The sequence below is a fragment of the Chelonia mydas genome, chromosome 8 (assembly GCF_015237465.2).
Source record: "Chelonia mydas isolate rCheMyd1 chromosome 8, rCheMyd1.pri.v2, whole genome shotgun sequence".
NCBI lineage: Eukaryota > Metazoa > Chordata > Testudines > Cheloniidae > Chelonia > Chelonia mydas.
This window is the reverse complement of record NC_057854.1, coordinates 104485532-104512283: the sequence shown is the minus strand read 5'-3', so window position 1 is coordinate 104512283 and position 26752 is coordinate 104485532. Positions and strand designations below refer to the sequence as shown.

Here is a 26752-nt window from a genome sequence, read left to right as displayed (position 1 = left end):
CTGCACAGTGCGGTCATTGCAGTGACGCTTTGCCTGGAGCCTGGGCACTGGGAGGGCTCTGCCCACTCCCTGGGGCAACCCGCACCCTGCGTCTGCCCCTCAGGGTCACATGCTGTCACTGGCGTCAGCCCCTTGGCTTCCACCCTCCTGGGACCGACCTCGGACCCTCCCACAGGGCTGGGGCAAGCCAGGCGCACCCCACAGCGAGTCTGCCTGGCTACACCCCGCAGGGAGCGTCCCCCCAACGCCCTGACTCTGGGTGACTGCATCAGCAGGGTAAGAGCAGGAGGGTTTCTGGACACGGGGTCAAGCACCCCTGCTTAGCAGAGAGCAGCAATTCAGTGGGTCAGCCTGGAGCCCCCGCGTGCTCTTCTGAGCCTTTCTGTGGCCCCAGCCAGGTGCTTCCCTGACTCCAGCAGCCCGCACTTACCCCCCCCCCCCAGCCTTTGTCCTTGTTCCTGGGGAACCCGCGTCACCTGGCCACCACCTCAGGCCTCCGCTCTGCAAAGGGCTGCCTTCCAGAGAGGGCAGCCCCCAGGCGCTAGTTGGTAGGTACCCACCGTCCGGGCAATTGGACTCTCCATGGAATGGGGCCAGGCCCAGCTAGGCATTAGTCACACACTGCAGAGTAAACAATCTCCCCAGCCCTAGTTAACCATGCAGCTCTTAGGGGAAACTGAGGCACACACCGTAGTCATCCCACAGGAAAAAGCCCCCCCTCTCAAAGGATGAGAGTTCATGTTTGGGTGGCTCATTCATTCCAGGCAGCAGGTTAAACACAAACAAGAGGAAGTATTTCTTCACACACCACACAGTCAACCTGTGGAACTGGTTGTTAGGGGATGTTGTGAAGGCCAAGACTGTAACAGGGTTCAAAAAAGAACTAGGGAAATTCATGGAGGGTAGGTCCATCGATGGCTGTTAGCCAGGATGGGCAGGGATGGTGTCCCTAGGCTGTTTGCCAGGAGCTGGGAATGGGCGATGGGATGGATCGCTGGGCGATGCCCTCTTCTGTTCATTCCCTCTGGGGCCCCTGGCAGCGGGCACTGTTGGCAGACAGGACATGGGGCTGGACGGACCTTTGGTTTGAGCCAGTCTGGCCCTTCTTAGGGCCAGCACCCCGACGCCACGCCCTGTAATGTGCTGTGCCAGCAGCTGGCAGGGCCCCTTGTGACCAGTGAGTGTGACGCACCCAGGCCAGGGAACAGCCCCCACGCAGAGCTGGGGCTGTCAGTGTTGGGGGGACGTGTCCCTGGAGGTTTCATACCATGACATGTGCTTTCCCAAGATTACCCTTTAATTCCTGGTGACCCCAGGGCACTCCTGGAGGGCTGGCCACCCTACGCAGCCCATCTCCATGTAAGGGGGCACACGGGTTTCCGCCCCAGGCAAGAAGGGGTTAATGGACCACCTGAAGGCCCTGTTGGAGCAGGGGGCAGGCGTCTGGGCAGGGAGGAGGAGAGCGGGCAGTGCGTGTGGGGGGCAGGGGAGGTAGGCCCAGGGCAGGCTGGGGAGGCCGGTCTGCTGGAGAGAAGCGAAGCGTTCAGGTCATTTCCTACATGTTTTGGACAGGGAGGGGCAGAGCTGGGTCACCACGGCAGGGAAACCGAGGCTCAGTGGTTCCACACACGGCCAGCAACACCCCATCCAGCGGGCCTGGGGGCAGGGGTGGAGCCGGAGGGGCTGCCAGGCAGGCTGGAGGAGCAGGCGAGCGAGGGGTGGTGCGGTGCTGGACGGGAGCGTGACAGGGGCAGCCGGGGCCCAGGGCTGGGCGCTGGGGAGACCCGGGCTCTTACTGGTTCTGCCACTCGTCCTGTGACCCTGGGAAGGTCATGCCAGGCCTGGACGCACCAGATGGAAGCAGGGCCTCCCCCTCACTCGGCTGGTCCGGCAGGTGCTGCTAAACCAGGGCCAAGGCCACAGCGGGAGCAAACTGCAGCAGGGGGCTTGTGGGCAGGCATCAGCTCCACTCCTCCGCCCCCTCAGCGCTGGCCTGGCTTCGCCTTCACAAACCTTTAGCCCGCAGACTGTGAGGAGCTCAGAGCCGCGGGCACAGCCAGGGCAGGGGGGAGGGGAACACACAGGCCCCCCAGGGCAGGTCCGTGGAGCCTCTGGCAGCAGCCCCAGGCCTGTTCCGGCTTGGATGAGCTCCCTGGCGCTGCTGCTCCGGGCCAGGCCTGCCTGGGCGCCGCCTCCCGCCTTCAACCACGGCTGCCTGGCCTCGCTGTCCTCAGGCTAGCGCTGCCAGGGGAGCCGGGGGGACGCCGAGCTCCTCTACCTGCCCCCCGGCGCTGGGCAGGGGACCCAGGCTCAGGGCGGAGGCCAGGCCCTGCCCAGCCCAGGCCTTGCCCCTGGTCGCTGCCGGCTGGGGTAGCGAGGAGGGGAGGTCACTCCCCTGTGCCCTCTGTCCAAGGTGGCCATGGAGGCTCGTGGGGGAGTGGGCCGGGGGTGTCCGCCTGCCCTGCGGAGTCGCACCCCGAATGCCATCGGGTTCTCTAAGGCACAGCTGTATCCAGGCCAGCGTCACCAGCAGCCCCAAGGATCCTGCACTCCCCAGTCTCCAATGCCAGGCCCCAGCGGGAGAGGGCCACTCTTGGCATCGGCCCCAGGACTGAGCTGCAGACGGGCCCAGGGCGACCCAGGGCAGGAGGCTGGAGCCCCACAGGGCCCATCTCCCAGCAGTGGCGTCCCGCAGGGTCAGGGTCACCCACAAGCCTCGTCTTCGTAGGCGATCGCGATCCCCCTCCGGCCCGGCACGGCCTTTGTCACGGGCGTCTGGCCCAGCTGCTGCTCCAAGCCCCGCCAACTGCGCGACTCCAGGAAGGAAGCTGGGAGCAAGGGAGGGGGAGAGCGGTTAGTGGGAACCGGGCACAGGCCTGTGGGGGAGTCCCGGCTGCTCCAGCCCGGGCTTCTCCCAGCAGGGGGCACTGCAGGGACAGGAGCACTGGCTGGGGGTGGGGGTCCCGGCTATTCCAATCCCAGCAGGGGGCACTGTGGGGAGTGGGGCAGGCTGGGTGGGGTTCCGGATACTCCAGCCCCAGCAGGAGGCGCTGTGGGACGGGGAGGGCTGGCTGGGTCGGGTTCTGGATACTCCAGCCCCAGCAGGGGGCGCTGTGGGCAGAGGTTTGGCATCACTTTATGGGGTGGAGAGGGTGGACAGGGGAGACACAGGGAGGGTAAATAAAGCAAAGTACAAACCCGCCGGGCTGATCTCGGCCAGTGCGAGCGCCGGGTTCCTGCAGGCCAGGGCAGAGCTGGAGGATGGGGCCGGGGAGCTGGAGAGCCCAGCTGCGCGCAGCTCCCCAGTGATCAGTGACACATCGGGAACGTCGCCTTCTCCGGGGACCGTGTCTGGGAAGCCGACATGTGCACAGCCACCTGCCCGGGTGAGAGTCATCAGAGAGCAGCCTCCGGTGGCAGCCAGCCCCAAATCCACCCTACCAGGCTGGGGCCCACACCCACAGCTACCCACACTGGGGTTACCCTGCATCTGGAGCCTCACACGGTCCAGCTCACCCAGCGAGTCAGGGTGGGAGCCGTGTGGCCACATAACGTGAGAACTGGGTATGGCAGGGCTCCCGGCTACTCCAGCCCCGGCCTCTCCCAGCAGGAGGTGCTGTGGGGAGCAGGACAAAGTGCTGGCTTGGGGGGAGCCCCAGCCCCGGCCAGCAGGGGGCGCTGCAATAGCTCCCGGTGGCTCTGGCGCTGCCCCCTTGGCACGGAGCCGGCCGGGTACCTGGCAGCAGGTCTCTGAAGTCAGTGACGTAGAGGCTGCTCCGTTCCCGGGCTGGGTTGCAGGCCAGCTCCAGCTCGTAGGGTGTCACCACGGGCCGGTAGAAGTCCCTGGAGTCCAGCAGGGAGTTCTGGGGACAGGCCACCAGCACGAAGACGTCCACCTCCAGGAAGTTGGCCAGCTTGGCGGGGCTCAGCTTGCCCATGGCCAGGGTGTAGCTGCGCTTGCCGGCCCGGCTCAGGGTGCCCCGCAAGTGTTCCAGGATGGAGAGGTAGCCGGCCACGCCCAGCGTGCCCACCAGGATGCCCACCACGCGGGCGTCCCGCGCCCGCTCCACCAGGTAGAGGCGCCGCAGCAGCGCCCGGTTGCTGTCGAGGCTCTCGCGCCGGCCGTGGCCCGTGGCCGGGTCGAAGGAGCTGAAGGGGCAGTGGTTCCAGCTCAGCATGAAGTTGGTGAGGGCCAGGCCTTCGGCGCCCACGTAGAACATGGCGTAGTCCTTCAGCCCGCTCTGCGTCTCCACTGCAAAGAGGCGCCCGAACTGCCGCACCAGCCCCGGGCCCTGCGGGCAGTTGGGGGCCTCGTCACTCGCCAGGCGGGAGAAGACGACGTGGGGGTACTCCGGGCCCAGCAGCTGCTCCAGCTCACCTGGGGGGAAGGGGATGACAGGCTGAGCAGGCCCCACGCAGGCCAGCCCCATGCAGAGAGCCCGCCGGGCAGGGACAGGAGAGGGCTGCCAGGCGGGGGCATCGGTAGGCCTGTGTATGGGGGACCCAGGCCGGGGCAGCAGGGGCCCGTGGAGCTCAGGGGATCGGACGGGCTAGCCAGCCTGGTTTGGTTCCTGCTGCTGCTCTGACCCATCCCCCCAGGCGAGGAGCAGTGCGGCAGCGGGCGCGCGACCCCCCCTGCACGCTGTGACAATGCACCCCATACTCCCCACAGTGATAGGATGAGGATGATGCATCTGGTACAAGGGTCTCCGGAAAAGTGATGACTTGCTGGATAGGATCACCCGATCCGTGGGCATGTGTCAGTTTTGTATCTGGAGTTACAAATATTGACTGGGGACCTGCACTTCAAATGGGCTCTCCCTGGGCGACACCCACAGCCAGCCTGTCAGGTACAGCAAGGAAGAAGCTTGACTGTGCCGATGGCCTGTCAGCAAAGCCAATGGACCATGGAAAAGCTTAGCCTTCCAGTGAACGTTTCAGCCAGCCAATGACTAATGGCTGCTATGACCCAGCAAGGACATGTCACCAGACCACATGACCCTGAACTCCATTTTGGTACCTGTATTTTTCCACAAACTGGGCTGGGAACTTAGCTGGGATCAAAGGGTTCCTGCCAAAGGGAGAGACTATATAAGGTGTGGAGTGAGATCATGATTGTTCTTCACTCCCCCACAACTCAACACCTGGAAGCAGCTTCAAAAGACAAAGGACTTGGAATGGGGGAGGGGAACCCAGGTTGCCCAGCAATTGTAGTCTTTGCCTTAACAATCTGCAAGCCGGCTTGTCCCATCAGTCAGGGTGAGAAGCAGCTAATTCAAATGCCATGTCTAGTATGTTAGGCTTAGTTGCGGTTTTGTTTATTTGCTAGGTAATCTGCTTTGATCTGTTTGCTATCCCTTATAATCACTTACAATCTCTTTCTGTAGTTAATACACTTGTTTTAAGTTTTATCTTAACCAGTGTGACTTTAAGTGAAGCATCTGGAAAATCTCAGCTTGGTTAACGCGGGCTTGTTGTGCATCTCTCGCCCTCATTGAGGGAACAATATTAACGAGCTTGCACTGTATAGATCCCTGTGCAGTGCAAGATACTATAATACTGGGTTTATACTCCAGTAGGGGTGCAAGGCTGGGGAGCTGGGAAATTGGCTGGTGTCTCCTGTTTGTCCTTGAGTGGCTTAGGTAAAGCACTCAGGTAGCTCAGCTGGGTGTGTGGCACCACCTGCTGTTGTGTTGGGTGATAACAGGGCCTGGAGAGGCTGGCTGAATCACTAGCACAGCAGCGTGAGAAGGGCCAGCCCAGCTGGATGATTTAGGGGGTACAGTGGTTCACACAGCCCCCAGACTGCACCCCGGGGGTGACAACCCATCAGGCATGGCCCACCCTGGACGCAGCTCTCACCTAGCGCATGGGCGTAGACCACATCACTCAGCACCACCACGTGGCTCTGGCGGTCAGGGTAGAGCTCCCGGAAGGCCCCGGCGCAGCGCTCCGTGTCCAGAGGCTGCCGGCCAAACACGTGCAGCACCAGCAACTTCCTGCAGGGGCTGAGACACGCTGGGCCATAGTGCACCACGGCCTCCGCCCCCACGTGCTCCGCAGCCACCTCGTCCACACAGCAGCTACCGGAGGAAGGGAAAGTGTCAGCCGGAGACACGGCGACCTCAGGGAACGCAGCACAGGAGGCTGCTCTCCTCTGCCCCCACCTCCTCCCGCTGGGCCCTGCGCTCCGACACCGGGGTGCCCGGCCACTCTAGGCACAGTCGCAGCGGGCCCAGCATCGCTTTGGTCAACCTCCCCGGAGCCTGCACTGGCCACGGTGGGAGAGGGGGGCCCGACAGCCCAGCAGTGAGCAACGCGCCCTGCTCCTCACGGAGCCTCCCAGGGGAGGGCAGAGGAACGGGGATTCACAGGAGCCCCTCAAACTGATGGGGATGGCACGGGCGACCCATCAGTCAAATCAAGCCCAAAGCTGCCGTTGCTTACGGGGCGGGGTACAAGTCACGCCCCTCCCCGGAGGGGAGCAGCCGGTTGCTCACTGTAGTGGGACCTGGCACAGAATGATCAGACGGGCGTGTTAACAGGACCCAGGGCGAGCAGCGAGAGAGCCAGAGGGGCCGCAGGACAGGAGGAAAAATGGGGGGGGGAGCCCTCTGAGCCCCAAGAGGAGGCAGGGGCCCAATCGGAGGGGGATGGGCCGTGCCACCTGGCAGCCCAAGGCTGGGCGCACAGCAGCTCCTGTCCTGGGGGGCAGCTTCTCACCTCCCACGGATCCAGCATGGGGGAAGGGCTGAGGCTGGAGCCCAACCTGAGCCCAGGTGTGGGGGGCCCCACGCCGCCCCTCCGCGGCACCTACCTGCCGTACGACGTGTCCCCCAGGATGTACATTTTGCTGCCGGTCGCCTCCTCCATCTTGGCTGCGACGGCGGCTGAGTCTGCCAGGAGCTCGTCGGGGAACTGCAGGGCAACCTGCCGGCAGGGCCAGCACAGGGAGACGTGGGTACATGCAAGGCCCAGCCCCCCGCGTATGGAGCCCCTGCCCAGCCACGCTTAGGGCAGCCCCACCGAGCAGAACAGGGATCTCTGCAGCCAGCTGTGGCCCCATCGTGGGCTGCCTGGGTCAGGGAGCCCAGGAGCCATTCAGTTCTCTCTGACACCCCCTCAGCCCCGGGGTGCTGCTGCCCGCTCCACCGGCAGGCCGGGGCGCCAGGACAATCCCCAGCTCCCCAGGGAACCTGCCCCAGCTATCGGGAGAGGCGCAGCCAGGCTGAAGGGCGCGTGCGGCCAATCTCTGTGGGAGGGTCACTGGCAGCGCCAGCTGGTGTGGGCCTGCACCTGGGGTGGGAGGTGGGTCTGACACCAGCACGCTACCCAGGGGAGCTAAGGGACCACGGACAGGCCTGGGGGGAGAACGTCCAAGCTCTCGACACCGACTCACCCTGCGAAACCCGCTCGCTGTGACGAAGGCCGCGGCTCGCTCCAGCTCGTAGAACTCATCGAGGGCCTCGGCAGGGGTCCTGCCGCTCGACTCCTTGACAGCCAGGGCCCTCTGGACCACCTCGGCCCCATCGTGACTGAAGAGGGTCGCCATGGTTACCCCAGCATCACCTGCACCCACAGGCCGTGGGGAAGGAAGGTGGAGCATTTATCAGGGTTTGGCCGCGCTCCGGAGGCTGCAGTGGCCTGGCTGTGACGGGTCAGTGCAGCCGTTACAGTGCCAGGGAACCCCCCGGGTCGGTGTAGGTCCCCCGCCTCCCTCCCACCAGCCTAGCGCCGGCCACGCGGGGCTTAGGTCACTTTCCCCATGGCGCTCACGGCCCCGAGCGATGCTGCGCTGAGCGCAGCCTGGCCTCAGTCTCTGCACCTGAGCGGCCGCTCGGCGAGGGTGTCGCCGGGCCCCACCCGGCCCCTGGGAAAGGAGAGGGGCAGGAAAGCACTGGGCAGAGCTCCCCAGCTGGGACCAGCGCTCAGGGGCCCCTGCACTGACCTGGCTCCCGAGCCTGGGGCAGGGGACTCAGGGCCTTTCGCCGCTAGGGGGCGCCGACCCCGATCCAGCTCCAGGGGGGCGGTCTGGCTGGCTCGGGGTGGGGGGGTGTCGGAGGGACTGGCTGGCTCGGGGAGCGCCATGGGGGCGGGACTGGGGGTCAGAGTGGAGGGCAGGGGGGAAGCTGGGGCAGGCTGGCTCAGGGAGAGCCCTGGAGGAGGGGCTGGGGGGGCAGAGTGGGGGGCGGGAGGAAGCTGGGGCGGGCTGGCTCGGGGAGAGCCATGGGGGAGGGACTGGGGTGCAGAGTGGGGGGCGGAGGGGGGAGCTGGGGCGGGCTGGCTCGGGGAGAGCCCTGGAGGAGGGGCTGGTGGGTCAGAGTGGGGGGCGGGGGGGGGAAGCTGGGGCGGGCTGGCTCTGGGAGAGCCGTGGGGGGAGGGGCTGTGGGGGGCGGGGGTCTGGCTGCCGTGGGGGGCGGGACTGGGGGGCTGGAGGGGGCTGTGGGGGGCGGGGGTCTGGCTGCCGTGGGGGGCGGGACTGGGGCGCTGGAGGGGGCTGTGGGGGGCGGGGGTCTGGCTGCCGTGGGGGGCGGGGCTGGAGGGGGCTGTGGGGAGCGGGGGTCTGGCTGCCGTGGGGGGCGGGACTGGGGGGCTGGAGGGGGCTGTGGGGGGCGGGGGTCTGGCTGCCTGGGGGGTCCCAGCGGGCTCCGATAAGGAGCCCGGCGCCCAGGTCTGGCCGTCACTAGGGCCCAGAGTGAACAGCCACCGTCCCACGCGGGGTCCCAGCCTCCCCCACTCACCGGCCTCCCCGGCAGAAACCACGTGGACTCGCCCGAGACTCGCTCCCAGGGCAAGGACAGAGCCAGCCAATGACGAGCCGGCATTGTCCCCGCCCGGAAATCCCGCCCCAGAGCCCGGAGCCAATCGCAACACGTGTGGGAAGAGGGTGCGGCCGCAGCCAATGGGAGGAGCCGGCACGGACGTGCGGTGAGGAAGGGGCTGGCGCGGAGCACTCTGGGCTTTGTAGTTTGGTCCCCTGGTACCGCCCGCCCGCCCGGGAGCCAATCGCCAGCCTCGCCTCGGTCACGTGCCGGGGCCCCGGCCCGCCCGGTCACATGGTGTGAGTCAGGTGACCTGCCCCCGTCCCGGCCGGTCCTTCCCCGCAGTCCGCGCTGAGGAGCCGCCGCCATGTCCGGGCCCCTCCTGCTGTACGCGGGCCTCGGCCTCGCCTTCTGGAGCGCGCTGGCCGGCGTGGGTGAGCGGCGGGGCTGGGGGGCCGGGGAAGGGGGGTTAGTTGGGGGGGAAGGGGTCAGAGTTGGGGGTGTTGGGGGTCTGGGGAAAGGGGGGGGTTAGTTGGGGGGTGCAGAGATGGAGGGGGCCGGGGGAAGGGGGGTTAGTTGGGGGGTGCAGAGATGGAGGGGGAAGGGGGGTTAGTTGGGGGGAAGGGGTCAGAGTTGGGGGTGTTGGGGGGCTGGGGAAAGGGGGGGTTAGTTGGGGGGTGCAGAGGTGGAGGGGGCCGGGGGAAGGGGGGGGTTAGTTGGGGGGTGCAGAGGTGGAGGGGGCCGGGGGAAGGGGGGGGTTAGTTGGGGGGTGCAGAGGGGGCCGGGGGAAGGGGGGGGTTAGTTGGGGGGTGCAGAGGGGGCCGGGGGAAGGGGGGGGTTAGTTGGGGGGTGCAGAGGGGGCCGGGGGAAGGGGGGGGTTAGTTGGGGGGTGCAGAGGGGGCCGGGGGAAGGGGGGGGTTAGTTGGGGGGTGCAGAGGGGGCCGGGGGAAGGGGGGGGTTAGTTGGGGGGTGCAGAGGGGGCCGGGGGAAGGGGGGGGTTAGTTGGGGGGTGCAGAGGGGGCCGGGGGAAGGGGGGGGTTAGTTGGGGGGTGCAGAGGGGGCCGGGGGAAGGGGGGGGTTAGGGGTGGGGGCTGGGGGGTTAGTTGAGCGGCCGGGGGAGATGGTCAGTTGCGGGAGGCGGAAGGGGTCAGAGTTGGGGGGAAGGGGACGGGCTGGGGGGGCAGTGGCAGGAGTCCCGGTGTGTGAAGTCCCTTCTGTCTGGGCAGGGATCTGCCTCGCACCCCCTGCCCCAGGGCAGCGCCCTCCTGCCTTCGTTGGCACCTGCTGGGGCAGGAGAGTCGGACGGGGCTGGCTCCAGGCAGGAGCTTGGGGCTTCTTGCTCCTGTCGCCCATTTCGCTGAGCCCAGGCCAGTGGCGACCCGCAGACCGTGGCAATGGGACAGGGGGCCCTGCCTCTCCTGCTGCGGGGTGCTCCCAATCTCCTCTTTGATCACAGGCAGCTAAGGTTGGCCCGCTGCCTGGTGGGCTCTGAGCGTTCCTCCTGTCCGGTTTGGCTCTGGCTGTGGTGCGTGGGCTGAGCTGCAGTTTGTACCAGTGTGCTTTGCCCCTAGGCTGCGTTCCTTAGCTGGGCATTCGCTTGCAAGCGTCTGCCACAGTGGGGTAGAGCTGTCCGGTTCGTAGTGAGTCCAGAGCCCCCATCTGTCCCCTTTGGCAGCCCCTGCAAAGGCCAGGAATGAATGACCCTGGAGACTGAGCCCCTTGTGCCCGAGCATGAAAGGACCTGCAGTGTGGGGGCTCTTCCGGACAGGGTTCAGAGGCATCAGTGGGGGGCTGTGGCAGGTTTGCGTCGCTGCTGTCTGCTGGACAGGTCCTGTGGACAAGCTGGGGGGGAGCTGGACTGGTCCTGTGGACCAGCGAGGGCCCAGTCTCCCTTCGCTGCAAGGATTCTCCCGCTAAGACTTCCCTCGGGTAGGAGTTTCTCTTCCCTGCTGCGCCCGCAGGACTCTTACGCTAATCTGTAGTAGTTCTTGGTCAGCATCCCCTGGGAGTGTCTTCAGCTGGATCTAGTCAGTCACTTTTTGGGGGGCATTTCATCCCCTCATGTTGAAGGGGACAGGTCTACCAGGCAGAGCACAGAACTGGGAGCCAGGCCTCCTGGGTTCTATTCCTGGCTCTCTGACCCACCCTGCTTCACCTCTTCCCCGTTGGTAAACAGGGGTGACCGGTGGTGTTGTGGGGGCTTGTCTGTGTCTATCAAGTGCCAGGCAAGTTGTCATTTGGCTCAAAAAGGGAGGAGGGGCAGCAGCAGGACTGGAGGAAAGCAAGTAACTCTGGCTTTCCGGATGGAGGAACCCAGCCTCTTCCAGGCTGAGAAGCTGGCTCTCCTTCGTGGTTGTCAGAACTATGTTGTTTTGAGTAGGTGCACAAGTTTTTCCAGCTTTGGCTTGAAGCCGGTGGCGTAACAATTCTGCAGCGCAAAGGAAATGCCCCATGGAAGGGCAGCCCTCCTGGCAGTGGGGTCAGACTGTCTGGTATCCTCGTGGTGACCATGGTTTTGAAGGTCAGAGCGTCCCTGAGCACTGAGGACTAGTCAGGCTGTACTTTGATGGAGTTGCAGGTTAGCGCCTGCTCTCACAGCCTGGCTCCTCTGAGAGACAACTCCAGGCTCGGTGCTCAGCTGAAGGGGCAACTGAATAACAAGGTGACCGTGCTGCTGGCTCGCTAGTTCGGTCAGGATCTCCCTGGAGGTCCTATGGGCCTGCACCGCTCTAATCCACCCCCTGCTGAAGTGAACACCACATCCAGAGTCGGCTTAATGAGATCCACAAATCAGGCAGCTCTCGGGGACATGCTGAGTGCAGCATCGGGGACGTGTGCTTGCCGAGCCATCGGGGAATGGTTTCTAGTTGAGACCAGGCATTGACTGCCCATGTCTGGTGCAATCCCGGCTCCAGTAAAGAGCAGGCAGGGACCGATCTGTGCCTTTGTTTCTGCATTCTTGCATGGTCAGCAAAGTGCCAGAGAACTACCACCGGGAATGCGACAGGGCTCGCTGGCAGCACCGCTGCAGCCTGCAGTGACCCCCGCCTCTGGCCTCGCACCTGCGCTGTGCAGTGTGGGAGCTGGCACACAGTGGAAACCGTGTCTGTCACCCGGCCTGTTTTGTCAATAAAACCCAGGGCCGAATATGTTCTGAGCCAGTGAGAAGGTGCTGTAGGAACCTGCTTTGGGTTTGGCCCCGTGCTAGTCAGTGGCAGCTGTGACTGGCTGGGCCTGGTGGCAGGACCCCAGTCTGTAGAGCAGGAACTGTAGAACCCAAAACAGTAAACAGCCCCAGTGCAGACAAGTCTGCCCTGGCAGAGACACTCGGGCATCTGGGCACACGCGGGAGTGGGGAGAAGGGAAAGGGGCCTGCAATGCTTCTGCCCATGCTATAGGAGTGGTCCCTGCCAGGAACAGCTTCCCTCCCCTGCGGGAGCAGTGCCGTTCCTTGTGCGGGTTGCTCAACTGCCAAGAATGACTCGTTCCTTCCTCCTTTCGTGGGGGGGCCTTCTGGGAATAGCTTTGCTTCCTCTCTTGCGCTCCTCACCCCGTGGCAACTCCAGCCAGAGCTTGGGGTGTTAGTTCACCCTCCCCCAGGTAGCGAGGGGCCCCCGCTTGGCATGTTGCAGTCAGGCTGGCCGTAACTGACCGGTGTGTGGTGACTCCAGTCTTCCAGCTCCTAGCATGGGGAGAACACCAGCCACTGAGGCCCTGGGGCTATTGTTGGGGGTGTCTCCAATGGGCCCAGGATAGATCTCGGCAAACTGCCCTGGAGAGGCCTGCACTTTGTCCCAGATCACAGGGTGTGGGGGCAGGAGTGGGCAGGGCCGGGGTGGTGGGTCCTGGGCATCGCAGACACCTGTTTCTCAACAGAAGCGAGACCCAGCAGGCTGGAATAATCTCCCGGCAGGCACACGGCTCATCTGGAGCAGGGCAGGGCTAGATACCTACCTTGCCCAGCTTCCCTGCCCCAGCCCTTGCTGGCTAGAGGCTGGGAGGCAGGCAGGGTGTAGTGGGTTCTGAGCTGCTTTTAATGCCATTTGAGCACTGTCAGGTGAAGAGCCAGCACCATGTGAGCTGCCAACCCCAGTGATTCACGGGCTAGAGGCTGGGGGTCCCTGGGTGACTGGCTGCATAGTGCTTGCTGTCGTCAGTGGTCAAACGGCAGGGCCGAGCCTGGCTCCCCTGCATGCAGCCAGGACTGGCCCCTCTGCTGGCTGGCTGGAGCATTGACGCTGCCCAGAGCAAGCGCCCCAGCCAGCCTGGTGGGTTAACTCTGGGCGAGCCCCTCCGGCTAGAGGCTGAGCAGCGCGGCTGGCCACGGATGTGATGGGCCAGTGCAGCCAGCCACCTTCCCTCAGGGCTTGTGGTGCCAATCGTCACCCTAAGGCCTTTGGGGGACCCTGGGTGCCGTCCTCCATGCAGGCCACCCTGTGTGTTCTGACCCGTGTGGGGTGGCTGGGCTAGCTGCCAGGTGACCCTCTGCGAAGGTCTGCTCAATGCACTGAACGCTCGGTGCTTTAGAGACCGCCCGAAGGCCAGCTCCCTGCCCCAAAGAGCCTGTGAGCGCCCGGCACGCGAGGCACCCGGCTGGTCTGCATGCAGGGTGAGAACCGGCATGGCAGCAGCAATTCAGCACTCGGCCAAATCAGAGCCCGCTGAAGGGCAGTGATCCCTCAAGAGCTGGTTCAGTCGGCGCAGCTTGGTGGTGGACAAGGCCTAAACGGGGCTCGGCAGCGCATAGAGGGAGGGGAGCGGGCCGGGGCTGATGTGGGCCTGCTGATCCGCCCACTCCCTGTTGGGGCTGTGTTTATGGCAGTGACTAAGGGGCACAGGCCCATGGCGAGCCTGTGAATTCTGCGGGGGCTGGCGAAGCCATGGATTCTGGCCTTGGCGTACGAGGGAAGGTATTTGAAGCTGTTTTGGAGGTGACTTGCCGCTCTCTCTTCCTCCATGTTCCCTTCTAACCCTGCTTTGCTGAAGGTGTGATTGACGTGCTGCATGCACCATCCAGCCTTCGCGCTGCTGCTGCCGTCTCCGGGGGTTACCCACCCCATGTATCTGGTGTGATGCCAAGGCTGTAATGTCTGCCTTCCCTTATCTGCTCCTCGGAGCCGGAGCGAGGCTTCCTCTCTGCCTGGGACACACCCTGTCTGTTTCTGGGGCTGTATAAACAATGCATGTCTTCTCCATTCTGCAGCTCCATTTTCCAGCTTGCGCTTCCTAGTGCCCCTTGGGAAGCGCGAAGGAGATGTGCCGTTAGTGAGGGGAAACTTCGGACAGCCAGTGTCCAAGGCAGGGCTGGGCTGGCCTGCTGGAAACCTTTCTGATTCAGGTGTCCCCGCACTGGAGGGGGGGCTAAGTGCATGTGAATTTCAAACTCTGTAAAGGGGGGAGCTGGACTGGATGGAGCTGGGCCCTGCTGCTGGCCCTTAGCTGTCCTTGTTTGAGGCCCAGGTTCTTGGCTGTGACCTGACAGATGAGTTGTTGGCCTTTTCCTCCTGCAGGCAGAAATTGGTTCAGGCTTTAGGCTCCGCACAGCATGCTGCGATTCAGAGCCTCTCCTGCTCCGAGCACTGGTCAAGCTGTCCCCGATTGGGGAGCGTTCGAACCCCCTGGCTGGGTGCTCGTTACTCACCTCTTCAGAGCTACTTGTTTTTACAACGCAGCGTTTGTACCTGTGGGGTGAGGCGGCTCCCTCCCCGCCAGCCAGAGAACTCTGCCCAGCTTCAGCTGTCGCATCAAGCTTCTGGCCCCGATGCGGCGTCACCTTCTGGCGTCACCGGTGCCTGCCACTGCTCAGAGGGCGCAGAGAGAGATGGACATGGCACTGGGCAGCTCCCTGCTGCAAAGGGGAAACCTGGGGGCAGTCAGGAAACTGACCCAAGGCTTGTTAATTTCACGCTGCTCTTGCTTGGGCAGGCTCTGAGCAGCAGCTGGCCCTGAATCTGAGCGGTGGCTGCTCCCTCTCAGTCTCTCTCTTGTATCCCCTCTGGCTGGCTGGGGAGTGGGGTGCCTTCAAGTCCTGATTTGGGGGCCGGGGGAGTTGAACTATTGATTTAGGAAGTTTTACTAGGTTTACGAGTCCCTGCCATGTAACCCTCAGAAACAAACCAGTCATTACAACAGTGTGCCTTTGTTTGAAGAGACTTGTGAAGGATTTAGTCACCAGCTCTGGTGGTGTGAGCGTGTTAGTGAGCTTCGGTGCAATGCCCGGGCCACGCGGTTTCTAGTGATCGCATTAAAGCGGATGCACTGATTGCAGGGGAGCAAGCCTTGCGCTGTGTACCCCTCCGTACAGCAGGTTGTGTCCATGGGGAGGGTTTGCTAGGCCTAGTGTGTCTAGCAGGGCTTGTGCACGGCAGCTGCTGTGGGTGCCAGGGAAATAAGGAGATTCATAGATTCATAGATATTTAGGTCAGAAGGGACCATTATGATCATCTAGTCTGACCTCAAATTCTGATTAATTCTGGGGGAAGAGGCCAAGTGCTGAGGCATGAGAAATACCTTTACAAGCAAGACTGTCATGGGAAGGAGGGGGCTGAGTCCCCTCCACCAGCCACTGGCACGGGAGAAATGGCCCCAGGCTACAGGGGAGGCCAGTTTCAGTTAGACTCCACCACGCCTCCTTTACGATGGGCACTAGGGCGCTGCTGGGGATGCTCAGGGATATGCTGAGCAGGGCGTGGAGGCCTCTCCTAGCCCACCTGAGCTGGGCTCCTTGCAGCTCTCGATGTCACCGTAATGGGCTGACCAGATAGGCTGCTAGTGGGTGAGACTCATCCCCACCAGAGCGTGGCCTGCTGCCCCAGCACGCAGAGAGCGCAGGAGCACGTCCCCTGCAGCTCCCTCACCAGCCACCACAGTGCTGGGCCCCCCGCGCTGTTGAAGCAAGCAGAGAGAGGTTTTTCAGGAGTCACGGAAGAGAACAAGCCACGAGGTGGAAGGTCAGGTGATGGGCAGAGCCCACGCAGCTTCCATGGCTCCTGCAGGGCCAGGATCTCTGCCAGCGCGAGGGCCTGTGTCCCAGGGTGACGGCCCAGGGAGCCCCACAGGATTGTACCCACCTGTGGACCAGAGGGGCAGGGCTGCAGCACAGCTGTGTGCCTGGCTGGGCGAGGTGACGCTGTGGCCAAGAGCACCAGAGGCGCTGCCCTTGGGCTCCTGGGTGTCAGGTCCCCCATGGGTTGGTGCCGAACCGCAGGGGACCGTACAGTCCACAGACAGCTGCATGTCCTAGCGGGAACACAGTCCTCCTAGAGTCCGCTCCTGGGTGAGCAGGGGCCCAGGCCGACCTGGGATCCTCCTTGAGCAAGGGGCCGGTGGGTGCGCTTGGGCTGGCACGTGCTCCTCAGTCCTGGGGAGGCTGCTCCGGCTCATTTGTGTGTTTGGGGGCAATGTGCTCTCGTGCAGCGATTCTCAACCCGCCGGCCACTTGCGGCCCATCAGCTCACAGCTGCAGCCCATGTGACCCCCTCCGGGCCATACAGGCAGCATATATATTGTGTGGATGGGGCCCACATAACAGAGGGAGCCGCATATGCGGCCCATGATGGTAGATAGGTTGAGAGCCAGTGGCCTAGCGGTTGGAGCATGGCTCTGGGAGCCCGGAAGGGCAGAGTTCTAGTCCTGATTGCTGCTCAGCCCCTGCTCCATATTCTGCTGGCCCCTGCCGGCACTCAGCGCATGCCCAGGCTGCTCCTCGGCCATTCCCCCGCAGGGCTGTCAGACCTAGTGCCCCAGAGCTGAGCTGTGGGACAGCCCAGACCCATCACTGATTGCTGTGCCCAGCCGGCTGCAGACTGTCCCTGCCCTGTGGCGCTCCCGGGGCGACTGTCAGTGACTAGTGCTGGCCCTGACTCATGGTGCGGTCGCAGGCTCAGGGTGACGGGGCAGCATGTGAGGATCAGTAGTAAAGGAACCCGGCCTCTGTGCTGTGGAAGGAATGAGCCAGCCTTGCCGAGCGCTCACTCACACTCTCTTGGAGTCAGGGGCCCCCGCTGGCTGGAGGGGCAGGGCACTGGGTGAGCTGGACAGACCCCGCTGTGCCCTGAGGGCTCCCTTGCCCAGGCTGGGGGAAGGGGCATGGCGGGCGACCTCTTCTGTGCCTTCAGGGCCAGATTGGCCCCCGTGGTCCTGCTGGAATGGGGCGATGGTCTCTCGCTGCTGACCCTGCTTTGTGGGTGGAGGAGGGGCCAGATACCATGGTGATGGGCACAGTAGCAGCACGCACAGGATCTGTCTCCAGTCAGTGTTGGTGCGACGCCCCCTATGCGTGCGAATCAGATGGTCGTCAGGCTGGACCATGGCTGCTTTCAGCGTCTCTGGCGGGAATTGCCGGGATAGCTGCTGCCGGGGGGAAGCCACGGGGAATCCTTCCCACCCTAAGCTCCCCAGAGCAGGGTGTCTGTCTGGAGGGCCATGCCCCAGAATGCTGCCTGACACGGGGCTTCCTGGTGCCCTTCTGTCCACTGGCAGCCAGGCTGCGCGGTTGGTGTGGGTGGCTCACAGCAGCCGGGCTGGGCAGGGTGGGAGCAGGCAGGCCAGGCGGGGGCTTGGGCCGACTGAAGGTTTCCCTCTTGCTCTTGTTTTCAGGTATCTGCTACACGATATTTGACCTGGGTTTCCGTTTCGATGTGGCCTGGTAAGGTGGCTACACCTGGCTGGGCCAGTGCCCTGCTCACTCCCACCATGCACTGTCCCATTCCACTGCTGGATCCTGCCACAGGGTGCCGGGCTGCGGCTCCCCTCCCCACCCCTCCCCATTGCAGCCAGCAAAGCCTGCACCCTGCCCTCAGTGTCCAGTCGCACTCTGCTGCCCCTGCCCTGGCCCTCCACAGCTGCCTGTGGTGCTCTTTGCCGGCAGGCACTAGCCAGATTGCCCTGGGCTGGGCTGGCTGATTCCCCCAGCAGCCAGCCCTCCGCCTTCCTCCACCAAGGGCAATGGGAACAGGGCTTTCAAGTGTTCTCCTGCCTGGCCTGGCCTGCACTGCAGGAGGAGCCTGCCCGGCCATGTCAGGGCTCTGGGGGTGAAGGCTGGGGACAAGGAGTGGCTGGGTCTGCTTGGAGCCCCGGGCAGCGTCGGGCTGGTCTCTTACCGAGTTCATGGCTCTGCCACGTGCTGGGGAAGGACAGGTGGGCCCTGGGGTTCCTTGCTATGTGCGGCAGACCCGAGGCTGGTGACTCCCCTCCCCTTTCATTGGGCACCCACGTGGGTCTGGGGTGGTCAGGAAAGCCAGTGAAGTGTCTCCGTGTGCTGGCTGTGTGGTGCTGCAGGAGGGGGTGGGGGGGAGCCGCAAGGCAGGCAGCCGTCTCGCCTGCTGCCCTCCTCCCGTGGAAGGGAGGCGCTGGGCTGTCGTCCCCTGGCCTGTGGCCCTCAAATGCTGGGGTGGGTAGGGCCAGCCCAGACTCTGCACTAACGAGGTTCCCTTCTGCGTCTAGGTTCTTAACGGAAACCTCCCCCTTCATGTGGTCCAACCTGGGCATCGGTCTGGCCATCTCGCTGTCCGTGGTGGGCGCAGCCTGGTGAGTTGGGTCCCATTGTCTGGGACTGCCGGTCCCATGGGGTTTGCTGCTCCCAGAGCCTGTCTGCTGGGCTGGGGGCAGGGGAGACGTGCCCTGGGGGCGGGGACTTGCTATCAGCCGATGCCTGAGTCAGCCCCTCGGCAGTGGCCTGGCTCCAACCTCATGGCAGGGCCCCCTCGGGTCTGGGGCAGCGCTCTGACTGGCCTCGTGCTCCTGCTGGCGGCCTGGGAGATGTCAGATGTCTGGCTGGTCTCCGTGGGTTCTGTGCCAGCGAGTTCCAGTCAGGCTGGCGGCTGCCCTGTGTCCCTAGGTGCCGCTGCTTTTCCCAGCCCGTCTCACCGTGCGCGCCTGTGGTGTGAGCAGGAAGGGCCGGGCATTCAGCTCCCGCTGAGCTTGCTGCGAGCTCTCTCCAGTCAGCGCTCGGCTCTGCTCCAGGGAGGCACCATCTCCTCGTTGGCAGCCACTAGCTCCTTCCGGGCTCCTGCAGGCAGGTGCCCACCCCCGGGCTCCCTCACTGACTGGCCTGTCTCTCGCAGGGGCATCTACATCACTGGCTCCAGCATCATCGGTGGGGGAGTTAAGGCCCCCAGGATCAAAACCAAGAACCTGGTCAGGTAAGGACAGCTGGTACCCCGTGCTTGATGCTCTGGGACAGATCCTGGCACCTGGAGCGCACAGTGCCCCAGGGGGCTAGTCAGCGGTTCACCTGAGCTGCTCACACTTCCCCAGCACCCGGGCCCCTCTGGGCAGGGCCTTGTGCTGTACAGTGCTGACCCTGCTGGTCTGCGGCTGCGTCCGGTGCTGGGATCCCAGCCCTGCTAGTGGTTGGGCTGGATCACTGTGCAGCTGCCGGATCGAACAGCTCCCCACCCCACAGCCCGCCCCCTTCTCTGGCCCACGCGCCCTGGTGTGCGGGGGCACCGGTCAGTCCCCACCTGAAGGAAACGGCTCCTGACCAGGCCTCGGGGCTCTGCACCCTTGGACTGGAAATGTGAAACATCCTGAAGCACCAGCGCATGCTGGGAAAGGCAGTGCTTCCTGTCCCTGGCTGGCTGCAGGCCTGTGTGGGGTACAAGGCCCCCCACCCGTGTGTCTGCCTGTTGGATTGCTGTGGGATGCTTCCCATCTGTGCTGGGATGGCTAAGGGCCAGCACTGCCCCCCACAGAGTGTCTCAGCCTGGGGGCCGAGCAGGGGGAGATGCCCTGGGTGGGGTCAGTGTGGGGGCCCTCGCAGGGAGACAACTTGTCTGTCAGCACGACAGGCAGCTGTGGGGGGCAGAGGCTGGGCCGTGGGCTGCTGGGTCTGGTTGCTAACGCTGCCCATCATCCACAGCATCATCTTCTGTGAGGCCGTGGCCATCTACGGGATCATCATGGCGATTGTCATCAGCAACATGGCTGAGGTGCCAGGGCCTGGCTGGGCTGCCTGCCGCCGGAGTGGGGTGGCGGGAGGGTGCAGCCCCTGGAGATCTGCACAGTCTCTCCGACACGTTCTTACGGGGGAGGAGGGGCATAGCCAAGGCTCGGGGTCTCTTCACTGCTTCCCTCAAATATCGCTGGGCAGAGCAGTAAACCCAGTGCAGGCTCCTGGCGGGGGGAGCCTCTGCCACATGGGGTGTCCCTTGGCTCCCCTGGCCTGTGGTCCTGGCTCTAACTGGCCTGTATCAGCTGCGGCAGTGGGCAGAGCTTGGCGCCCCATCGGGCTCGGTGCTGGCTGCCCACAGGGCGTTTTTTGGCTGGGATAATGGGCGCAGGGATCCAGGCTCTGTGAAGCCACTGAGGCATGGAGGAGCTGAGCTGGGCTTCAGGAGGGGAGATGGCAGGGCTCTGGTAAAACCCTGTTATTCCAGCCTAACCCGGGCAAGAGGCAGTGCCCGAGCTCGCTGCCAGAGCAGGCTGGGCCCTCTCAGGAAGGGTTGTGGTTCCCTTGTCCAGAGCAGGGCAGGACTCGCCCCGGGTCCCACCGTGACTTGAACCAGACCTGGCTGTGAGTCCCAGCCCATCTCCAAGGCAGGGCCATTTCTCCCTAGCCCGCCAGTCACTCTGGGGAGCCGGGGAGAGTTTGTCCAGTGCAGCGCGGGTGGTGCTGCTTGGCCAGGGCAGTGCGACACAGCAGGGTCCTTGCCACCATATGCCCGCTCAGACAGACCCAGACGCTGGTTATGTGCTGGGGGAATCTCCCTGTGCCCCAGCATGTGGCGGGGAGGGGCCTGTGGAGCAGGTAGCTAAGGCCCTGGACTGGGACTCTGGGGATTTGGGTCCCAGCTCTGGGCAGCCTGTGCCTGTCCCCATGGCAGGGAGCTCTGGCCAGGCTGCTGTACCCCTACCGCTAACCCTGCTCCATGTGTCTCCTTCCAGCCTTTCAGCGGCACCACCCCAGAGACCATCGGAGCCAAGAACTACCATGCAGGTAAGCGGCGCCCTTCCCCATGTCTGGAGGGGCCTGTGGGGCCAGCGGGCTTTTCCCTGAGTGGAGGGAGGCTCCTGCACCCTGGCCCCATGCCAGTGCCTGTTCTCGCTGCACGCTCCGGCATGCTCTTCCCCAATGGGTGCACAGTGGTCCTAGTTCGCGCTCCCCAGTGAGCGACGGGCCCCTATGTGCTCAGTGCAGCCCTCCCTGGGAAGTTTGGCAGCAGCCGGACCCCTGCGAGAGCAGCTGTGAGCCCTGCCCCTGCAGGTCCAGCTGTTCAGGGTGGTGTCACGGAGTCCCTGGGCGATACTCTGGAACTGCTCCCCATGAAGCCAGTCAGGACTCTGGGGCAGTCGCCTTTCTGTGAGCAGCCTGTCTTCAGGACACACAGCTCACACAGCTTCCACCTTCCTGGGTCTGACCTCGGAGCATTCAGCATCCTCTGCCCCTCCGTGCGCTTCCCCCAGCGAGTCCGCTCAGGCAGGGCTCCTGGGGAAGCCAGAGGGTCCTGCACCCCAACTTCGCAGTCAGACTTGACTCTCAGCCAGCCAGTAAAACAGAGGTTTATTAGATGACAGGAACATGGTCTAAAACAGAGCTTGCAGGTGCAGAGAACAGGACCCCTCAGCTGGGTCCATTTTGGGGGGGGGGGGGGCAGTGAGCCAGACAACCACGTCTGCACTTCACTCCATGTCCCAGCCAGCCCCAAACTGAAAACTCCCTCCAGCCCCTCCTCCTCTGGGCTTTGTTCCTTTCCCGGGCCAGGAGGTCACCTGACTCCTTTGTTCTCCAACCCCTTAGCTCTCACCTTGCATGGGGGAAGGGCCCAGGCCATCAGTTGCCAGGAAACAGGGTGTCGGCCATCCTCTGTGTCCAGACCCCTGCACACACCTGCCCTCTAGGGCTCTGCAGTGATCATACACCCTTACCCCACCCCCTAGATACTTAAGAACTGCCTAGGGGAAACTGAGGCACCCCCACAATATTCGGAGGAAACATTAAGAACAGTCCCACTTCGTCACGGTGGCTCGCCTGGCCTAGCATTGGGAATGGGGGTGTCTGGGCTGGGTGGAACCCAGCCCTTGGGCCCTTTCCTGAGTCTGCCAGCGGAGCGCCCTCTGCTCTCCCAGACTCCATCCTGCTGGGCACCTGCAGCGGGCTCTGGACCTAGGGCGGCTGCCGCAGGGCAGGGCAACGTTGTTGCCCCTCAGGTGTGCCTATGTGGCCATATTTGGGGGTCCAGTCTCTGGGGGCATCTACCTTGGTAGCTGGGGCTCTGGGTTCGCTACCTCTGCTTCCCCTGCCCCAAACGCAGGGTATCACCCGCTCTTGGTGCGCGGCGGCTATTTGAGCTCGCCCTGGCGCTGCTGGAGCGGGTCCATGGCCGGCTGAGTGCACAGGGCCCTGCCTGGCAAAGGTACTTCAGGGAAATGGCTGGAATTTGGCAGCCTTGGTTTGTCCTCTTCATGTTCTGCTCTGTCCCCTTAACTCTGCCCCTGGCAGCTCCTAACAGTTTCCTAGCCTGGGCCAGTGCCCGGAGCACCCTAGCGGGCTCTTGCAGGAGGAGGCCGAGCCCCTGTGCAAGGCAGGCCCTGGCCTGAGACCTGCCGCGTCTCACTGCTCCGTGCCCCACCCCTCCAGGTTACTCCATGTTTGGAGCCGGCCTGACCGTGGGCCTCTCCAACCTGTTCTGCGGGGTGTGCGTGGGCATCGTGGGCAGCGGGGCTGCGCTGGCCGACGCCCAGAACCCCAGCCTCTTCGTCAAGATCCTGATCGTGGAGATCTTCGGCAGCGCCATCGGGCTCTTCGGGGTCATAGTCGCCATCCTGCAGGTACTGGCTCCTGCCCTGCTGGGCCCAGCATGCTCCTGGGGCCCCCAGCCCCACATCTGCCCCAGGCATGGGCTGCCCAGCTCATCAGACAGGCCTAGGCGTCTGCAGGGCCTCTGGAGGGCTGCAGCCACTGCTCTCTGGTGAACAGAGAAGTCCACCCGGGGGACACTGGCGGGCGGAGGAAATGATGCAGTGGCTCCATCTAGCCTGGCTGCTGGAACCCATCTTGGCACTGCCAGTCCCCCTCCGTCCCCCCGCCTCTCCCCCAGCAGTCACAGGGAATGGTTCAACTGGGCACCGGAATTGGAGCTGATTGTGCACAGGGCTGATCGGGGAGGAGCAGCCTGCAGGTCCTGCAGCTTCAGGCAGGCTGCCTGATCAAGGCAGTTGGGGGGGCACCTGGCAGGGTGTGCTCCTGGGAGGGGCTCGGGGCATGCTCTGACCTGTCTCCTTTCTCTCTGCAGACATCTAAAGTAAAAATGGGGGACTGAGCCCCTGCCCGTTCCGGCCTGGCCCCCTGCGGGTGCGTCTGTACATATTTATTTAATGTTTCTATTTCCTGATCGGGGGCATCGCTTCGCCGCCTCGGGCGCGGGAGCCCAGGTGTATAGAACCGTCCCTGCTGATCCACTGCCCTCTGGCCCCATGGAGGAAATAATCATCTGTGTGTGAATTCGGCTCCCTCCTGTCGGCCCAGCCAGGTGGGGGGGAGGGGGTTGCTGCCTGAGTGTTCCCGGTGTGTGTAGAAATCAATCGACCAGTGTAAGTCAGTGTCACGTGAAATAAACATGGTTCCTGTCCCCGCCTGCTGCATTCTGTCTGTGCCATGTGCTCCCCTACTGCCCTCAGGGCATGCCGGGGCACTGCCAGCCCTGCCTGGCCACGGACATGGCACTGGTGTTCCCAGAGCCCTCTTCCAGCGGTGGCAGGGCTAGCCCAGATCTAGCTCAGCGCTGCAGGCAGCTGCCAGCCCTGGTGCTGCCCCCTGCTAGCGCCCGGGGAGGCACGAGAAGAAAATTCTTACGCTGGTGTGGACCTGTGCCCAGTGTCCCAATGGGTTGGTGGAAGGGCAGCCTGCCTGAGTGTCCTCATACAGCTGCCTCAGATCACTGCTGCAGCCGAGGGAGGCCCAGGGGTGGGGCTGGCTCAGAGCTGAGGGTTGGGAGTGTCTTGGACTGACATCAGGCTAACTGGGCTATAGCTTGCTGGGTCAACCCGTTCCCCACCTTTCAATAGTGGTGCAACCTTAGCTTTTCCTCAGTGCTCTGGTGGAGCATGTTCAAAATGACGTAATGGATTTAGAGAGCTCCTCGGCCAAGTCTTTTAATAGGTTTGGGTGCAAGTTATCCAGGCCTGCGGATTCCAAAGGTTTCACTTTAATACTTGCTGTCTCACATTCGCCCTAGTCCCTGAGGGATTAGGAAGTGTTTCATTATCACACTCAGCTATGGACGTATCATCCTGCATCTTCCCAAATATATAAGAGAAATAGTTGTTGAGTACTTCTGTGATTGACGATTTTAGCATCCTGCTCTAATACTGGCCACGGACCAGTGCTAGGATTTGGCTTGTTCCTGATCTATTGAAGGGATTCCTTCTCGGTCCTTACCCCTCCCGACCATATTCCTTGCTGATACCTTTAGCTTCCTGAACAACTGTCTGCATTTCCTAACGTCCAATTTCTACTCATTGCTACCAACTTCTCATTTTTCCATTTTGGTTTAGGTGTGAGGTGGGGAGAGGTCGGGTAGCAGCTGTCTTCACCTCCCCTCTTTTAACCCAAGAAGGCACCTGTCATGATTGCGGAGTTGGTTTCTGGGGGTCGAACGCTGCATCCTTAAGCAGTTCTTTGCCTTCACGTGTTTTGTTGACATTTGTCCTCCCAGTCACCCACCATTGCTCACGATTCTTTTCAGCCTTGGGGAAACGGGTCCTTTTAAAGCCCAAGTCTGGCTATTACCAGTTGGGACATTGCCATGCTCACAAATGAGCTTAGTTCGTGGTCGCTAGCATCCAGGTGTGACAGGTTCGGTCACAGAGACCCCCTTGGGACTGTCACCCAATGTGCTCTGAGCCCTTTTCCCTGTCGGCTTGGGACTCCAGAACCCTGTCTTGTTAAGCCACTCAGCAGGTTACCTGTCTCCAGCTCCCAATGGGATCCAAACCCCAAATAAATCCGTTTTCCTCTGTATAAAGCTTATACAGGGTAAACTCATAAATTGTCCGTCCTCTATAACACTGATAGAGATGCACAGCTGTTTGCTCCCCCAGGTATTAATCACTTACTCTGAGTTTAATAATAAACAAAAGTGATTTTATTAAGTATAAAAAGTAGGATTTAAGTGGTTTCAGGTAATAACAGACCGAACAAAGTAAGTTGCCAAGCAAAATAAAACAAAACATGCAAGTCTAAGCCTAATACATTAAGAAACTGATTACAGGTAAATCTCAGCCTCCGAGATGTTCCAATAAGTTTCTTTCACAGACTAGATGCCTTCCTAATCTGGGCCCAATCCCTTCCCCGGTACAGTCCTTGTTAGCTCCAGCTCAGGTGGTAACTAGGGGATTTCTCATGAGTGGCAGTCCACTTTGTTCTGTTCCACCCCCTTTTATAGCTTTGGCACAAGGTGGGAATCTCTTGTCTCTCTGGGTTCCCACCCCTCCTTCTAAATGGAAAAGCACTAGGTTTAAGATGGATTCCCAGTACCAGGTGAGATAGTCACATGTGTTGCGAATTATACCTGACAGGTCACGCGCAGTTCGAGTCTAGGCTGAGGCACATGAACAAAGTCCACAACTGCAGAGTTCCCAAAGATATTAAGTTTATTATGCTTGAGCGTGGTGCCCCCCCGCTAGTCAGAAGGGGACCCCGAATGCAGGTTATACAAAGATTATATACCTTTTAGCAAAGCATGTTGCCCTCGTGCATCGGAAACCTTAGCCAGTAGACAAACCCTTCCCTTATCTACCACCTATCCCTGCTAGGTACATTCCCCACACTAAACCGTTACTTCAGCTACACAACCTGGCTCTAAAGCAATGCGCCAGTAGCCTTTCTTATCAGGACGGGAGGCTCACATCAAGGCCAGAAGGCAGGGAGTGAGGAACAGACAAAGAACAGAAACCGGGAGTCGAGACAGGCTGTAAACAAGGGGGAGGGTTTTCACAGGAATGCAGTATGGAAGGAACACTCCTCCTAGTGCATCATGTGCTTGCTTTTAGACAATGGTGGGCCCCAAACCAAAATGGAGTCATATATGCTAACTTTTCCTTAACACATGTCACTGTAAGACCTCATTCTTCATTACCCACAGGCTGGCCCCCACATCTATAAGAAGGCTTGCAGGTAAATAACCCATCTACAACCAGGTTTCAGAGTAGCAGCCGTGTTAGTCTGTATTTGCAAAAAGAAAAGGAGGACTTGTGGCACCTTAGAGATTAACCAATTTATTTGAGCTTAAGCTTTCGTGAGCTACAGCTCACTTCATCGGATGCATTCAGTGGAAAAAAAAATACAACCAATTGTCCTAGTCCATGGGAGCCATCAAGATTCTAAACCACCATTAATGACTCACACTTTGCATAATTACAGTAGGGCCCCAGAGTTATAGTTTATATTTCTAGTTTCAGATACAAGAATGATACATACATACAAATAGGATGACCACATTCAGTAGATTATAAGCCTTGTAATGATACCTTACAAGAGACCTTTTGTGTAAAGTATATTCCAGTTACATTATATTCACACTCTATAAGCATATTTCCATAAACATAGGGAGTGCAACCTCACACCAGGCAGCCATAATTTTTTAGAGGGACAAGGTGGGTGTATTGGCCCAGCCTCTGGGGGTGAGAGAGACGCTGTCGAGCTTACACAGAACTAGACATCTTGGTCTAATGCCTGCGTCCCACCTGGCTATAGCAACCCTGCATCCATCAGGTTTTAGGTCAGTGAAGAATTCAGTGTGATCAGTGTGTCTAATACAAACTTGGCTCTTGTTGGTTGCAATACTGTTTGTGTAGAAAGTTCTGTTTTCGACTGGCCCACTGAGCTCTGCAGCTTGTGTCCCACAACCTGAAATCCCCCGTGATCACACGGGGTTTCTTTCTGCACAGTGGGATGTTGGAGGAGCAGCTCCACGTGTTCCCTGTCTGACTGGGGGGCTCTAGCCAAGCCCTCTCGCGTTTTGGGATGCATGGGAACGTTGACCCAGGAG

At 62.0% G+C, this 26752-nt stretch overlaps 2 protein-coding genes across 3 annotated transcripts; one reads left to right on the top strand and one right to left on the bottom strand.

The window, feature by feature from the left end:
* Window positions 1-723: 723 nt before the first annotated feature.
* DPH2 (diphthamide biosynthesis 2) lies at window positions 724-8917 on the bottom strand. Of its 2 annotated transcripts, XM_043520911.1 has the most exons (8): window positions 8742-8917; window positions 7400-7569; window positions 6818-6930; window positions 5863-6083; window positions 3737-4378; window positions 3199-3378; window positions 2676-2828; window positions 724-2626 (listed from the first exon to the last, which is right to left on the bottom strand). In XM_043520911.1, exons 2-7 carry the CDS (start codon window positions 7550-7552, stop codon window positions 2704-2706), a joined length of 1434 nt encoding a protein of 477 aa, XP_043376846.1. In that variant the 5' UTR covers window positions 7553-7569; window positions 8742-8917; the 3' UTR covers window positions 724-2626; window positions 2676-2703. The 2 variants fall into 2 exon arrangements, with proteins under 2 accessions (XP_043376846.1, XP_043376847.1); XM_043520912.1 differs by lacking the exon at window positions 8742-8917 and adding an exon at window positions 7949-8013 and having other exon boundaries at window positions 724-2828.
* A 54-nt stretch (window positions 8918-8971) lies between these two features.
* ATP6V0B (ATPase H+ transporting V0 subunit b) lies at window positions 8972-23332 on the top strand. Its single transcript, XM_037907192.2, has 8 exons — window positions 8972-9196; window positions 17361-17409; window positions 18207-18290; window positions 18827-18904; window positions 19624-19693; window positions 20649-20700; window positions 22342-22532; window positions 22997-23332. Exons 1-8 carry the CDS (start codon window positions 9130-9132, stop codon window positions 23021-23023), a joined length of 618 nt encoding a protein of 205 aa, XP_037763120.1. The 5' UTR covers window positions 8972-9129; the 3' UTR covers window positions 23024-23332.
* Window positions 23333-26752: the final 3420 nt, after the last annotated feature.